The 17,072-nt window shown below is 29.8% G+C and overlaps 1 protein-coding gene across 1 annotated transcript; it reads right to left on the bottom strand.

Moving 5' to 3' along the window:
• Positions 1 to 3,604: 3,604 nt before the first annotated feature.
• LOC104904596 (boron transporter 4) lies at positions 3,605 to 16,754 on the bottom strand. The gene is made up of 13 exons (XM_010692889.4): positions 16,572 to 16,754; positions 14,384 to 14,494; positions 13,984 to 14,066; positions 13,230 to 13,419; positions 12,376 to 12,514; positions 11,014 to 11,182; positions 10,547 to 10,707; positions 8,281 to 8,454; positions 7,309 to 7,521; positions 6,550 to 6,863; positions 5,466 to 5,757; positions 4,529 to 4,738; positions 3,605 to 4,127 (listed from the first exon to the last, which is right to left on the bottom strand). Exons 2-13 carry the CDS (start codon positions 14,485 to 14,487, stop codon positions 4,104 to 4,106), a joined length of 2,073 nt encoding a protein of 690 aa, XP_010691191.2. The 5' UTR covers positions 14,488 to 14,494; positions 16,572 to 16,754; the 3' UTR covers positions 3,605 to 4,103.
• Between the last annotated feature and the right edge of the window lie 318 nt (positions 16,755 to 17,072).

The raw sequence follows: 17,072 nt of genomic DNA, 5'->3' as shown, positions 1-17,072 counted from the left end.
TTACTCACACCATGCCCCACACAACTTGATTTTCCTTGGTATCTGTAGGAACAGTAAGTGGGAAGATCTTTAGGAAACGGAGGGAGTATGAATAAAGCGCGTCACGCGTAGGATTGTCATGTCATCAATTTTTTTTTTTTTTTACAAAACTAGTGTTCTATACATAGATTTAAATACCTTTGGATAACGAGTTTCGTGTTGAATGAACAACTTAAATTATTGTATTATGTAATTTGCGTAAAACTTTTGCTACGTACTTCGGAATATTATAATTTTTGTACCATTGGATAATGCTCGAAATATGTTTCGAAATAATAACTATATACAATACAGTTCTACAACTGATGAATAGAGAGTATCACGTACGATTGTCATATCATTAATTTTTATTTTAAATATAATAAAAAATTAAATAAAGTTCTACACATATTTAAATATATAAAAGGAGTTTTGCATATGGAGAAATTTACATTTAGTTTTGAATAAGTAACTTAAATTATTATATTATGTAAATTTTGTTACCTAATTCAAAGCATTATCATTTTTACAATTGGAGGGTGCTTGAAATATGATTCAAAATGAGAACTATCTACAATATAGTTTTACAACTCATGAAAATATGTTTAATTAGATGTATGGTAAGATATTTTTTAGTCTTTCTTTTGATAAATATAATAATAATTAAGCTATAAGTATAGTGTACAGCATGTGATTATAGCATTTTATAATTGGTCCAATTTACAAAATTAGACATATTATCTTTCATAACCCCAACTTTAATTGCTCCGCTGAACCAAAACAATTAGTATTGCAACAAATTTATTAAGTAAAATTTATTGTTATAACAAACACTAAAATTTATAACGATAAAGTTACATATATATTAGAATTTTGGATGATGAAAAAATTAGAGTTTGATTTTTAAAAACAAACTTAGAATATTATAGAGAGCTCCATCTAAGCATGTCATGTTATTGTTTTTAATTATTTTATTCTTAAAAAAAACATAGTATTCACTTATATATATAAGGTGTTTTGAATAAATGAACATTACATTCTGATTTTAGATAGACAACCTAAATTATTATACTATGTAAACTCAATATAACTTTTGTTACAAATTCGCAATATTATAATTTTTTTTTACCATTGGAGAGTGCTCGAAGTATGTTTCGAAATAAGCTTCATATATAATATAGTTTTACAACTTATGAAAATTTATTTATTTGGATGAAAAATAACGTATTATTTATTCTTTATTTTATTTACATGTAAAAATTTGAAAATCATACTTTTTAAAATTGAGTTATATAAAGATAAAAAATACAAATTTATAATTTTGAACCTATAACATACCATGGTGGCATTACATGAATCAAATTAAAGGAAAGTTTGTCACCGATATTGCGAACGTATTATGCAATTCAAATCACTTATTATTTTATTCATAGAATATTTATTGTATACATAGTTATTCATGTTTGTTTTTTCACATATATCTATATGTCAAATCTTATTTTTTTCTCCATGAACTTGATTCTACTAAACTAATTGAAAAATCAAGGTTTGCGTTTCTAGATTATTTGAGGTCACGGATCATAAAAAAGGAGAAAGTTTGACAAGTCTTGATATGGTCATGATGGATGAAGAGGTATATTTTTCTCTTAAGCAATATTTTCGATTATTAGTAGAGGTCAATTTTATATTTAATTAATTATATTTATGATACCGTCGTTATGATCTTTTTTCACTTTCCCATCTTCCATTCTATATGCGTTAGTATTTATGTGCCATTAAAAGTTAAAGTTGTGACTGACACATGTTTTCTATAATTTTTCTGTCATGCATTTATTAATTATAAGCACCCTATATTTCAAGTGTCATTGGGGCGTTCTTCATATTAAAATTGTGTTAACTGTATTAGTCATATCAATTATCGGGATACTATTTAACAATAGAGTTAGCTACAATATTTAGTTTAATATTAAAAAATAATTAAATTATATATCGCAATAAAAAAATCTAGAAATAAGAGTATAATAACAAATACTTTATTTGTTGTTTTTGTACTACAACAATGGGTTTGGGCATGGTTTTTAAGAAAATGAAACAATGGGTAGTTTAGCATAGAGGTACCCTTTAATTTACAAGTGAGGGGGATAAGTAAATCCTTAATATAGTAAACGCAACTTTATGAGGCAATTTGATAAGTAATTTATGATGATTTTATTAACATAAAGTAAAGGCAATATCTCCCCTCTCTTTTTCTCTCTCTCAAACCCTGGCCTCTCCTACCCCTTCTTCATCAATTAGGGGCTGCCATGGATGTTTTCATCCATGGTAAGCCCCTTTTCCCCTTTTATTTCCAATTTTTAATTTATTTTCTTATTTTGTTCAATAAATTAGTATCTCTTTATGAGATTTTCTCAAACCCTGTTATGGGGTTTTTAGTTTCTGTTTTGGAAATCTCTTTCTCCCCTATGGGAGTTGTGAGTATGGTTCTTTTGTTTTTATGTATGAAAAATTATTCTCATTCGTTGAAGTTCGAGACTCAACATGAAGGTATTGGAATCTCAGATGCGGTCAACCTGACTCGATCAAGAATGTTCTTCCCAAACTATATCAGAATGATAGACTTCCTCATCAATAGCTGCTTGATTCAGCAAATACAAGAGGGCTGCGTTGTATTGTTCGATCTGGTTCATTGTAGTTTTCTCGAAGATGAATTTGATTTAGTCTTGTTTAATTGTATCTTGTTTTACTTTAATACCTATTGTAAATGTCGTTTGGCCTTCAATTAATGCAATTTCTCTTTCAAAAAAAAAAAAAAAAGTAAAGACAATATTGTCAACTATAGCTGTTTTTTTTTACTAAAAGTGGAGTGGTCAAAACTCCAAATAGATAAAACTGTCCAAAGTGGTGATTATTGCAATAGAAAAAGAACAAAAGAAATATGTAAATAAAATGGTGTTGAAAAATTTCATTTTACAACAACACAAAATCAACCACAATATTAACAAAAAGCTTGCAAAAAAATAATATAAATAAGAAACCGTGCAACACACTGACTTCAAAACTAGTGTTGTATCTAAAAGATAACAGAGGTAGTAAATTTCAAGAAGAAAAAACTCTTCTTTTGTAGGGTTCATTCATTTCAATTTGTACTGAATAATACAAACATATGAATACATTTACAAATATGCAAAATTATTAATACTCTTACACTTCTATAACATAAAAGAGCATTATACTTCTATAATATTGTTCCTCGATGAGATTCATTACAGTTTCCCCTCGATCAACAATTTCTACTTGGCTACAAATCTACAATATGATACAGTCTAATGATCAAGTTCTCGTCGATTAAGTACCATATCAAATTATCAATTCACGTTACAGTCATGTTTATAATGGTGAGAAAATGTGCCAAAGATTTCTAAGTTTGACCATAAAATTCAAGCAAAACAACTATTAATTTGAGGATTGATACAGGAGTCTAAGGACTTCAACTGTTAGACTACAGACTTGAGATAGGAATAGAGAGAGATAAAGAAGGAAGAGAGAAGAAGAGATTTGTATTATATTCTGAATGAATATTACAGCATTAGCTCCTTTGTTATTTATACTACAGCTTACAACAAAAGATCTACAGAATGTCAGAGATTAGAACATTCTCTATTTAACAGAATTTGGCGCCAAAACTGGCTAACAGTTTCTTAACTACTTTATAACAGAATAACAAAATCTTTATTTCTGTTATACTGTAACAAGGATAGAACTAAGCTAGTATATACTTCCTCCGTTCCATAATAAGTGAAACATAGGGATTTGGCACAAGATTTAATAAACATCACTTTCAAAAGCCAAAAAGTCATAAAATACCCTTTTCTTTATCAAAAGGAGGAGAGAGAAAAGCAAACCACACAAGTTTGTGATGGGTATTCTTGTCATTTTATAACTTTCTTTTTTCCATTTAAGGTATGTTTCACTTATTTTGAAACGTTCTAAAATAGCAAGTGTTTCACTTATTATGGAACGGAGGAAGTATATAAAAGTATCGTGATCTGATATACGCTTCGGTTCTTCATCTAGCTTCGCTCCGTTTATAGAATATCCTCTGGAAAGACCTGCTTAGATAAAAAAAATGCTTAATTAACAATCATAATCATCTGACAGCTTAATTAAAATCACCAAATAATTGTTCAAACTCTAAACATGAAAATGGCATAATGTAATCTTCTATTGTTTCAAATACTTATTCAATGATAATAAAGAAAACAAGATTAGCATGTAATGAGTTCATTCATTATACACCCGGGTATACCATGTGTTCATCAGTTTATGTACACCCAAGACTAATTATGAGCAATAAGCAAAAAATAGCATTGGGTGTACTATGCTCATCATAAACCCGAGTATATAACAAAATATTAACATGTTATATATCTCATATTATTATGAGATGACATATATAATACAAAAATTATTAAAAGAGACGATCTAATTTTAATATATATAGAGGATTTACCCTGAATCGTCGGTCATCTCGCATACTTATAGCTCTAGAGTGCATCTCCGGCCTACCACTGGAAGCCCATCTTTCACTACGAAAGCTTGTAGTTCTAATCTTTAGTTCTCCTCTATGAGTTGTTAATTCATCCAATATTTCAGAATCAGAAAATTGATCTTCTTCAATTTGTTCTTGATTGCCAACATTCTCAATAGCCTTGCCATTTTCCTGTTCATCATTTTTTGCAATATTAGTCCAGAACAAAAACTAAATTTATTAGACGCGATCAGTTACCTAATTTCACCTTATGTCTATGTCTTATTGTACCTGGTTAGCTTTCATTAGACTTATTTAATACTAGACGTTATCTTTTAAGGTGAACAAAATGCACCCGTACGGCCGTGCCTTATTCTTTATGATATAAACTAAACTAATTTTTCAAGTAACATAAATCAATTTTATTAGTTAGCTTAATCAGCAAAAAATCAATTTTGACCTAGAGAAAGAATTCTAGTACTAAAAATTATGTGACGAAAGTAAGACCATAATCAGTTACCTAATTTCACCTTCTGTCTATGTCTTATTGTACCTGGTTAGCTTTCATTAGACTTATTTAATACTAGACCTTATCTTTTAAGGTGAACAAAATGCACCCGTACGGCCGTGCCTTATTCTTTATGATATAAACTAAACTAATTTTTCAAGTAACATAAATCAATTTTATTAGTTAGCTTAATCAGCAAAAAATCAATTTTGATCTAAAGAATTCTAGTACTAAAAATTATGTGACGAAAGTAAGACCATGATTACCACAAACAATACTAGCTAGTTGCCTAGTTCAATTTACAGGATTAAAAAAGTGACAATTATATTAAATACGAAGTGATGAAGTGATAGAGTATCAAACTATATTTTAAAGAGGTCATGTATAAATTCAACACGTTCGAGAACATACCCTAAAGGATGGTGATGACATAGCATGGATTGAACGCCTTGAAGCACCTACGACTTCCTCATACTCGTGACCGTCGAGTTCATGGAGATGATGCGGCTCAAAAAGCCTTGGTAATACAAGATGTCTTATGATTATAAGAAGAACGAATGGCAAGGGGAAGATTATTCCAACTAAAGGTATCCAAGTTAGGCCATAACAAAGAAGCAAGTATGTAAACTGGAATAGTGTGAAAGTCAAAATGTATTTATATGGCACTGTTTCCACGTATGAAGGATGGTTCTTTTCCAAAACCCTGCCCAAATTTCAAATTACATACAATTATTAGTAAAAAAATATCAAGTGCATATTCCAAAATCATCAAATATAGTACTATTTCTGTCAACAAATAAACTTTATGTTTGACTTTTACAGTCTCCTAGGCGTTGTTTTGATCATTATATCTCAAATTATGTATATAGACATTAGTCATGCATGCATCCATATGTTCAAATTATTATTGAAATGAACCTACAAAGAGCTACTCCATCCTTTTCAAAATATAAGACAAGCATGATATATGAGATTGAACTTGGACGATTAATTACTCATAATTCATATCGATAAAACAATAAGAAAACAATATTATTATTATCGTATTGTTCAAGACAAATCTAATGGTATAATTTTTGTTTATCATAATATAAGAGATATTTGTAGCCAAAGTAAATTTTCGTAAAAAAATGTTTATATTTTGAAACAAATGGAGTATGTTGTAATAAGATTTTGCTATCCATATATACTAAGATTGATGAGAGTTATATGATCAATTTCCATGATTTTTTACTATTACGTAGAGTTGATTATTTTGGCCCGGCCTGGCCCGATTTTGACCCGAAAAGACCGTTCATTTTGGCCCGAAATAGCGGGTTTTGGGCACACAATTTTGGCCCGACCTGACCATAATCACCTCTACTATTACGTGGTGCTAGAAGGTGAAAATCAATGGTCATAATTGGCCCATCATGAACCATAAGATTAAAGTAGAATATAAGTATATAACCTAGTATTGAAAGATAAAAACTCAAAGTATATACATAGGACTTACTTGTGAAATCTACTTTTACTGATAAGGATAAGTCGGATTCTTTCCCAAAATTGGTTACCAGGAAGACTGTCAATAGCCATGTAAGCAAAATAACCCCAAAGAAGAGAAGAGGGTAAACGCTTAAGAGCAGGCATGGCGAAAACTGAAAATCCAAGCAAAAGAGATTGCAATAAATTGCTCAATCTTTGCTCATTAACTCGCACTGGTAAATAATTTTCAATGTGTTTCTCTGGATCAAATGTTGCTTTCCCTTCATTTTCTCCCTTCATTACTGCTTGCTTTAAGTTTTCTAGCTCTTTCACCACTCTATTTGTCTACAAAAATATATAAAATGTCAAAGACATACATGATTAGATTTTGTTCCATTGCAGCAAAAACAAGCTCGTTTATTATCGTTTTTTGTTTTCACTACTTCTCATTCTTTTTTAAAAAAACTAACAACAAAAATATGTTACCGAGAGAAAAAGTAGTTTCCAATTTTCTATTGTCAGTTTTCAAAATTGACATGTTTTATATAAGTACGACTAATTTTAAGTTTATTATACTTCTTATATAATATGACTTTTATATTCATAAATCCAAAAACTGAAAACTGACAGTAATACTGAACTGATCATTAGTTGAAAACAATTAGTTTTTTTTAAAGGTACAATGACGAGTCGAGCAACCAGACTTAGTAGTCATTTGGTGCTCGAGTTGCTTGGTTGAACATAGAAAATCATGTTTCCTAGGAAGTACGTACTACAAAGCTTATCTTACCGATTTGGTCCTGTCCATTTCTAGGAAAACAGCTTGCATATTGCCATAAATTTCGGAGTTAGTAGCATGTTTATGTATGCTTTCTTTGGCACTTTCGACCATCTTTCTTCGAAGTGAATGTCTTTTGAGAACAGCGAGGCTCTTTGTGTGCATGGGAGAATGAGGAAGAAGAGCATATGAAGGAGGAAGTCCCAGAAACCCGCATATCAAAGTCTGTCAACAAGTAACAACCATGCAGGTTTTAGAATTCAAACTAGTTAGAAAAAATTTCATTTATTAACATAATACTTTATGATAATAACACTAAATACAATCTAGCTTAGTGGTTAGAACTTTAGTATATGTACTTGAGGTCTTGAGATCAAATATTCAAATCCTATACTATGCAATTTCTTAATTTATTTATTGTACATGGATTACATGAACTAGAACTCCCTAGGGAGAGCGCCACGTGGCACAGTTTCTTGTTTTCGCACGCCTTTTAATATATTTGTATAGATTATTATATCTAATAATAAGTGTGCGTGCTTTTTCGAACTTATACACATGTTGTATTGCATAACTCACTTAGTTGAACATGAGATGAAATTAATGAAACTATGAAACTGGAAAGAACACTCCACCCTCTCACAATCCCGAAAAAATAAAGAGGTTTTGGAATTAATGAAAAACGAACGTAACTTTTAAGTTTTGATTATGAAAAACGAACATAACTTTTAAGTTTTGATTGGTTGAAAAGGATTTAGTTAATTGTATCATGCAGGATTTAGAATCGTTATAGGAGATATTATCTGGAGTACCATATATAAGTTACCTAATTGCATGATATATTTGGTAAAACTAGTTATTTAAGTAGTTGGTTAAAACAATTTTATATAACAAAACAAAATAAGATGGAAGATGTCAAAAGTGTCAACAACATGAGTTATTCATCTTGAAACTTTCGCAACTAGAGTAAATAAAAACACTAACCATAAAGCCGAGGAGAAAGATGTCATAGTGGTAAGCAGAAGGGTTCTTAAGATTAAATTCCTTTTGCTGTGCCATCTTTGAAGCCACATTATGCTCGAAAAAGAAAAGTATTGCCATCATTGATCCAGGTATAAATGCGCCAAATATGTGTCTTACGTTCACTTCTCCCATTTTCTGCAAAATGTCAGACAGTTTGTTATAATTATTCAGTCAAATTTTACACGTAAACTACAAAAAAAACTAATCTTAGCTTAAATCTTCATAAGACAAAGGAAGTTACACCTTAAAATCATATGATAATAAGGAAAGTAGCCCCTTTGCATTATAAAGTGAACTCGTCTTTCTTCTTTTACCAATGTAGGCTCTTGAAACGAGTTGTATGGGATCATATCTCGCTTTACATTAGAACCATAATATAATTATGGTATGTTTAGAGTTAGGCTATGTTCAGTTCACCTTATTTTTGCTTATTTCAGATCTAATCAGATCAGGTCATGTTTATATTTAAAAACTCATTATTACTCTTAATACTATTATTTACTAATTACTAGTACATTTGTTCAAAAGGATTATTATTGTTGTTGTTGTACTTATTAATTATTAATATTGGTAATTATTATTAATCTCGTTGTTATCATTATAAATGTCATTGTTGTCATTATTTTAAGTTATTTTGTTGTTATTAAATAATAGAAAATTAAAAGTCACGTGTTAAGAACATAAGATTGGCGCAAAGATAAGAAATATATAAAATATGATAGCTCAAATTCATGACAATGAAACTACTAAGTTTGGAGTACATTTCAAAATAAGCTAAGTGCGAGATACAAATTATAAATTTAGATCCGGTATACCTCTTCTTACCGAATTCCAAATCTCTCTAGCTATTTGAAGTTGCACACTATCCATTTCTTTCTTGCGCAAGTCATAGTTGTTTGTATATCTTATTTTATTTTATATGGAAAAAAGAGTTGACTCTGCCGACTTCTCAAGTGTGAAACATTTTTTTTAAGGAAAAGTGTGAAATATTTTATAAGTGCTCTTATAAATTAATGACTTGGGTTATATAATTATTTTTAGTAATAATTATGATTATGATTATAGTTATTATTGTTGTTATTATAATAATAATAATAATAATTATCATCATTATTATTATTATTATTATTATTATTATTATTATTATTATCATTATTAAAAGTTGTGTAAAAGTTGTGATAGAAATAAAATGATAATAATAGTAATACTATAAATAAGATCTTATAATGTATTGCATAATAATGAATTACAAAGTAATAATATAATAGTAATAATATATTTTATAAAAAATAAGATCTTGTAAATCAAATCAAATCAGATCAGATCAGATTAAATCAGGTTAGATGAGATCAGATCATATCAAATTAGATCAGAAAAAATAAGTTTAGATCAAATCAGATAAATTCATATCAGAAAAATTTTTGGGAACTAAACATAACCTTTACTCTAGCTAGTTTCTTAAACATGTTAGAACTCTAATAGTACTTTAGACCACATCCTGTTAATTGTGTATTTTAGCTGATGATATTAGGGGGAAGATATTCTCTAGTTCTTTTTATTCATCTTTTGTAATTTATTTTTTCCGGAGACTTGCATCTTTACGGTTTTTTAAAACAAAAAAAGTTCTTTTGTGTAATTAATACAAAAATGCACTTTTGCACTTTTTGACTTTAAAGATTTTATTGACATAATGATAGTAAATGATGTGAGTCGAACTCAAGTTTGGCTAAGCTCGACTCGAACTTGAAAACTCGAAGTTAAGCTCGAATCAACTCAAAAACTCGCGAGTTTCAAACTCGATATCCTAAACACGAGCTTGTGCTCGAACTCAGATGAAGCTCGAATTTGAATCAAGGCTCAGTTTAAACTTGAATCAATTCATGTATCTTGAGTTAGGTATTTGGAGTAGCCTTTTATAGAGGGCCTTTTTGTGTAATTTGTGTAAAAAGACCCTCTTGCACTTTTTGACTTTAAAGATTTTATTGACATAATAAATGATAGAAAAACATTTACTATTCAAGTAGCATTCTAGATGAGGAAGTTGTAAGTCTTGTAACGTGTAGTCGTGTACTAGTCAACTTTCCAAAAATTATAATTAAGAGAAGTACTACACTGTTAATTTGAACAAAAACCACACAAATCTCGGATTACGTAAGGGATTATATTAGCAAATGAAGAACAATCAAATATAATTAAAATATATACTTTGAGGAAAAAGAAAACATACAGTAATAGTAGTCCAAGAATCCCAAGAATGCCAAGGATGAGGACTGAATAACCTCCTAGGAACTCCAGAAGGAACTTTGCTTGGAACAGCATACGACAATCCTGCCCACACTAGTATCAACATTGGAACTCCAAAATTTGCTATGAAATTTCTTATGAAACCTGCACAAAAATTAGCTCCTTCATTATTATTCCATCCGGACATTCTATGATGTCAAAATTTGCACTATTTTATATAGTTGAACTTAGATCGGAATATTTTTTCTAAAGTAAGTACAAAGTACAAACAAGGGGAGGGGAGGATTCGAACATGTGATATGTCGTTCAGGGCACCTCAATTTTAACCACTAGGCTAAGATATCCTTGATAAGTACTAATAATGTTGAAACTAAGTATTGTATAGTGTTGTTACATTGATCTCGATATTAATGATCAAAGTTATGGGTTAACGAAAGTATGACAACTAACCTGTTCCATACGACCATGACCTTGCTTTTCTACTTTTGAATGCAGTATAAATAAGGCCAAAAGCGAATAAGAGTGCTAGCAATCCATTTGAGTAAAGCCACTCGAATTCGTATGCACTATTGTCTGGTTCGTCCTTTCCTTTTGGAACTTGAAATTCGCTTATAATTCCCTGTGATAAGAATTTACTTGTTAGCTAAGTGTAAAATTATTTTTGAAATTTCTAAGGGCATGTTCTCTCCAGGTTATTTTCAGTTCAGTTCAACTCAGCTTAGCTCACTTCAGTTCAACTCAGCTTAGCTCACTTCAGTTCAGCTCCATTTTTTTATAACCATTTTGTTAAATATTAATATTATGTTGGTCTAATTTATTTTACTAATTACTCTTATTATTATTATTGTTATTATTATTTATTTTTATATCATTATTATTAAGTATTATTATTATTATTATTATTATTTCTATATATTATTTTGTTTATTATAGCTTTACTCATTGTTATTACTATTTATATTACAAGGAACATTGATTTAGGTCAAAAGCACAAATAAACCCACGTTTTTTAGCCCATAAACCAATCATATCGCGTCAAAACGGTTTATGATGCAATTTTGCGCGGTCCGACCAATCATTATTTTTATTACTAAATATTATTATATTATTAAATATAATTATTAAAAATAGTAATATCAATTTAAAAATATCCAAAATACTATTATTACGTATCATTGTAATTATAATTTAATATTCATATTATTATTGTTTAAATATTATTTATATATTTATTACATTCAATTAAATTAAATTTAATTCAATTTAGTTTAATTCAATTCAGTTCAGTTCAGCTCAGTTCAACTGTTTTATGCTGAAGATAACAGGCCCTAAATCGCACATATATATACTCAACATGTCCCATAATAAAGTTCTTATTGTGTATTAATTATGTGGTTAAATTTGAAAAAATATATTGTACAAACTAGTCCTACAAAACTTTTAGGATTTTATTCGTTTTCCTTTATTTTCTTCTTAAAGGGATAGTACAGCTTAGTTTTGTTATGAACTTTTGTCTCATTTTCAAATAAGTACTTTCTCCGTTTCTTTTAAGTGCAACAATTTGACTTTTACAATATTCACACATCTCACTCTAACCGTATTTTGTTACTAATATATAAGATAAAAAATGATCATATAAAATGTTGTTATATTTGATTCTTAAATATTTTCATGATGTCAACTTTTTAATTTTACAAATACATGGAATACTTAGAAATATTGATGTTGTACGTTGGCAAATTATAAGTTAAAATTGTTACACTTATTTAGAAACGGGGTTTAATATTTGTTTGCTTAATATGCTCTACGTACCTTGATAGCTTCTTGGATGAAGAGAACAGCAATCAACATTTCTATAAGTTCTTCAGCTATCCTTGTGAATCGGTCAATGATATCGCACGCATTGAAAATTGCCATTAACAACAGCAAAAGGGCTGTCCATAAACATACCCTGCAATATATATACAATCATGCATGACGTTAGTTATTTTAATTATTCATGAAATGTAAACCAAACTGACGTGAATTTGCATATATGTAGTATATCCTAGCATGGTTCCATTTTTACTAGATTTAGCAATTAAATCTAATTAGTCAAATTTTAATTTTTAAGAAAAATCTAGAGAATTAATGGTTCTTTTTGGCTCATTGATGGGCCCATCATAATCCTATCGCAAAAGCAATATGAGGATCCACTTGGTCTAGGGTTAGGGCAAGAAATTAAAGGCGGGATTTTAGGTCACTACTGTACAAGCTTTTCTTCATATTTCGTTAATGTAAACTTGTTTTCTTTATGTAAGATAAAATTTATGTAAGATAAAATCCCTTGCAAGTGGGTGATTTAAGCATCCTACTTTATGCGAGGGGTACGCTGTCACATAGTTGGAAACTTATGTAAGATAAGATCCCTTATAAGTGGGTGATTTAGGCATCCTACTTTACGAGGGGTACGCTGTCACTGTGTCACATAGTTGGAAACTAGGCCGATCTTAATTCTTTAGTGTTTATATAAATTAAGGATAGTGTTTAGTGGTTTTATATAGGTACAATAGTCTATCACAATTCACAACCTAATTTCAACATGTAATTTAAGTAAAATCTAGATTATCACTATTTGGTAGCCATTAATCAAAGTTAAACATGATAGAGTGAGTAAATTGAATTACCATGCTGTCCAAGCCAAGAAAAGAGGTTCCAAATCATCCCTTTTTTTAGCAAAATCATACAAAAAGGTATACATAAGAACAGTAGGTTCTGCAATTCCTTGAATTAGAAGTGGTTGTCCACCAATTACTGTGTGTATTAGCCCACAAATTGCAGCTGAAAATAGAGTTTGCACTGAACTCAGGTTTCCACCTGTCAAAAATATTCACATAAAATTATTGTTATTATTTTCGTATTATTATTATTATTATTATTATAATTAATATTATTACTATTATTACTATATAGTTCATCCTCATATGATTACCGATATAAGACGATTATTGTAAGTTGTACTTGTGCTACTTATTAATTATCTTAAGTAATGACATATAATTAGAAAATTAATCATAGATAATTACTCCCTCTTTTTCATTTTAATTGTTACACTTTGATATTTTACACTATTCACAAATTTCACTTTGATCATCATTTGTGATTTATACGCGGATGAAATTATAGTTATGTGGGATCTTGTTAGATTCATCATAACATGTTTTTTATTAATATGTACAGTACTTTTTATAATTTTTACAAATACAAAACTAAAAATATATGTCCTCAAGGTTTTGCATTGACATGCGTAAAAAGTGTAAGTGTGTAGATTAAAACGAAACGAGGGAGTATAAATTTAGGTAATTCGCCAAATTGTTTTAATACGTACTAAAATTGTGTATTTGATTGGTAATTCAGACAAAGGGATCAGAGAAACCAAACCTGTTTTCTTGTTTAACAACTCCCCAAAGGCTATAGCAGGAAGAGCGGAAGCAAAAAAGATAGAGGTAGCAGGGTTGAGTATCCTACAATATTTACAAAGTTTATTAAACTACATACTTAACGAAACAAGACCTACAAATTTTAAAAACAAAACTGCCACTTTTTTATCTATTGCATGTTGCGAAAACCAAAAACATTTTTAAAAACAAGGAACCTCGGGTTCGATCTAGCCATTTTCATGCTTTGTTAGCACGTAACGTAACGTAATGTAACGTAACGTAACGAGTAGGGTTTTAGAAAAAACAAAGGTTTTCAGAAACAGTAAAAGTAAAACTATGACATTTCAAGTTTTAGAGCGAGGTTTTCTTGCTTCATAAATTATAGAAAGATGAGAGTTTACCCGATTCCATGTTTGAGACCATTAATCCAGTCCCGCTTATAACATGCAAGTCTTCCTCTGATATCACTTCGTATCCCTCGAAATGGAGCTTTTATGTTATCCATCTCTCACCTAGCAAGGGATTTGAGAAAATAATTATATTTATACGTTTTATATAGATGAATATATAGTGTTAATAATAATTCAACATAGTCGATCGAAATGAGCAAAAAGTTAATATCTGAACAAAATTTAGGGATGTCAAGTCAAGTTGTCAAATACTCAAATGTCAACAACGGTGAGGGAAGAAACTCAAGGAAGTATTATGTGGACCAAGATTATTTCGTAAGTCATATATCAGGTGGTACTATTCAAATAACAGTTATTGAACTCTTTTTTTTATATTTGTTTATTACCAATTTAGATGATAACCCAAATATAATGCATCCAAATCTTATGTCCCGTAAATTATGTACCAAAAATAATTAAAAGAGACGGTTTAGTTTTAATATAAAAGTAGACTTAGTTACTAAATGGATTAAACTAGTCACCGAAAGAAATTATTATAGTTATTATTGGGCTAATTCTTTTTTTAATATTGGACTTACCGTTGCCTAATTTTAATTCAAAAGTAGACGGTCTCTTACAAGGCAAACTCATTATGTACTACTCGTATATCACTTCTTTCTAAATTTCTATTCGTTGATTATTATCATATATTTTAAGTTTTAAATAAATTATTGAATAGTAGATCATAGTAATATTAACAACCAATAAAGTGATACACGATTTATGAGACAAGAGATTTGGATTCACTCTAAATGGCCAAATACCATCAATCTTGTTAAAATAAACTGCATATTTCAATTTTATTTATATGCTTGAAAAAAAAGAATAAATATACTTTGATGACGTCAATTTTTTTTACTAGATAATAAATTATACCAAAATTACATGGAATAAACAAGCATAGTTAATTGAAATTCCCTCAAAAATTAGGAGGATTTATAAGATGGGAAGTAATAAAAGGGAATGAAAAAATATAACATGATCCTGCATAAAATGAAAAGGACAAAAAAAAGGTTAAAGAGAGATACATCTTAGGAAACAAGGAACAAGGGAATAAATGTCAAGAAAGGGAAAAAAGAACAATAGAGAAAAAACATATAATTGTTGAAATTTCTATTTTTGTTGAATTACGAAGAGAAGAAGATCATCCGGAAGAGTCATTCCAACTCCCTTCCTAAGCTCTTTAGCGTGTAGAGCAACTCAATTCCTACAAGTTACAACTACTTTTAAAAAAAATTAACTGGGGAGAAGAAATCTTTCATATTGCCCTCGTACAAAGCTCACATGCACCTAGAGGCCTATTAAAACCATACATCTCCGCTTAAATCACAAATCTTAAGATAGTAATTAAACTCTAAAATTCGTTAGGGAAGATGGGAAAGCTCACCACTTGAGCTAACTCAATTTCTACTTTCGAAAAAGCCAATCTATCTTTGTGAACAAGAGAGAAGAGAATAACAGTCACTTATGTACAACAAGAAAGGAGAGAGAACAAAAAAAAAAAACAAAGTCACGTATGTACATAAGATAACAACACCTTTACAAACCAATAATCACATATGTATTTCCCAAACTAATTAATCTTCCTTTCAAGGTATCCATGTATAGCAACATCAAGACGATGAGACGAACTCCAACTTGGAATTTGGAAGTTTAGCCAGCGGCTTAAAACACCTTTCTTAAACAACAATTGTTTATAAAGATGTAAATTAGAGTACTGGTAAGAAGAATCCCTCTGCTCTGTCCTCGTACAGGGTCTCCATCCAGATGCCTATTACAAGCCAAACACCCGACACCCCCAACTCCACCTTATATCCTAAGCAAATGCTTGGGGCAGGAATTGAACCCTAGACCTTGCTAAGGAAGATGGAAAAGCTCGCCACTTAAGCCAACCCCAATTCCCCCCTCGATCTCTCTATGTAGTATATGTTACATTAGATACTAGTGTAAGAAAATTGTTAATGCACCATCAAACTAATGGAAGGAAGGAATATAATATAATTATTCATCCTTATACGTAAATTATTAAGCAATATGATTATTAGTGATAAACATATTACTAATTAGGATTGAATATAAGAAAAAAAAATATATACTAGCTACCAAAAAGATACACCTAACTAAAATTATTGAAGTGTACCTTGAGAAATAACGTTGAAGGATATGGATGCAGGATGAAGTTTTTTGGGAACAAATAGCCAAGTAAGTTTAGAAGGTCTGAGGAAAAATAATGCAAAGGATGCGTTTGCCTGCATTCGTTTAAATAGACTTCTTCTAAGTTATTTTCCCTATATGATAACGACATCTCATTCTTGTGTACTGACTATAAACCTTTTTAGATTACCGCCGTTTTGTTTTCATGATAAAGCAAATAATCTTCTTGTTCTTTTCTACCCCTTTATTTTTGTTATATTGCATTATCATAATAATTTCATGAAACGTGGGGATCAAGTTTTGTTTTGACGATGTTCCTCTCCATTTGATTGGTTAATTGCATGATTTTGATGCAAAGATACTATATATAACACCCGACTCTTTCGAAGTTGAGTATATTATCATCATTAATGCGCATCTTGGACCATCAATTGTCCTAAATAACCAACACAAGTTCTTACGGCGCATTTTGTCCTCACTCATGCGC

Source organism: Beta vulgaris, chromosome 9, assembly GCF_026745355.1.
Source record: "Beta vulgaris subsp. vulgaris cultivar EL10 chromosome 9, EL10.2, whole genome shotgun sequence".
Taxonomy (NCBI): Eukaryota; Viridiplantae; Streptophyta; class Magnoliopsida; order Caryophyllales; family Amaranthaceae; genus Beta; species Beta vulgaris.
Note: the sequence above shows the minus strand (reverse complement) of the source record. Positions and strands in the feature narration are given on the sequence as shown.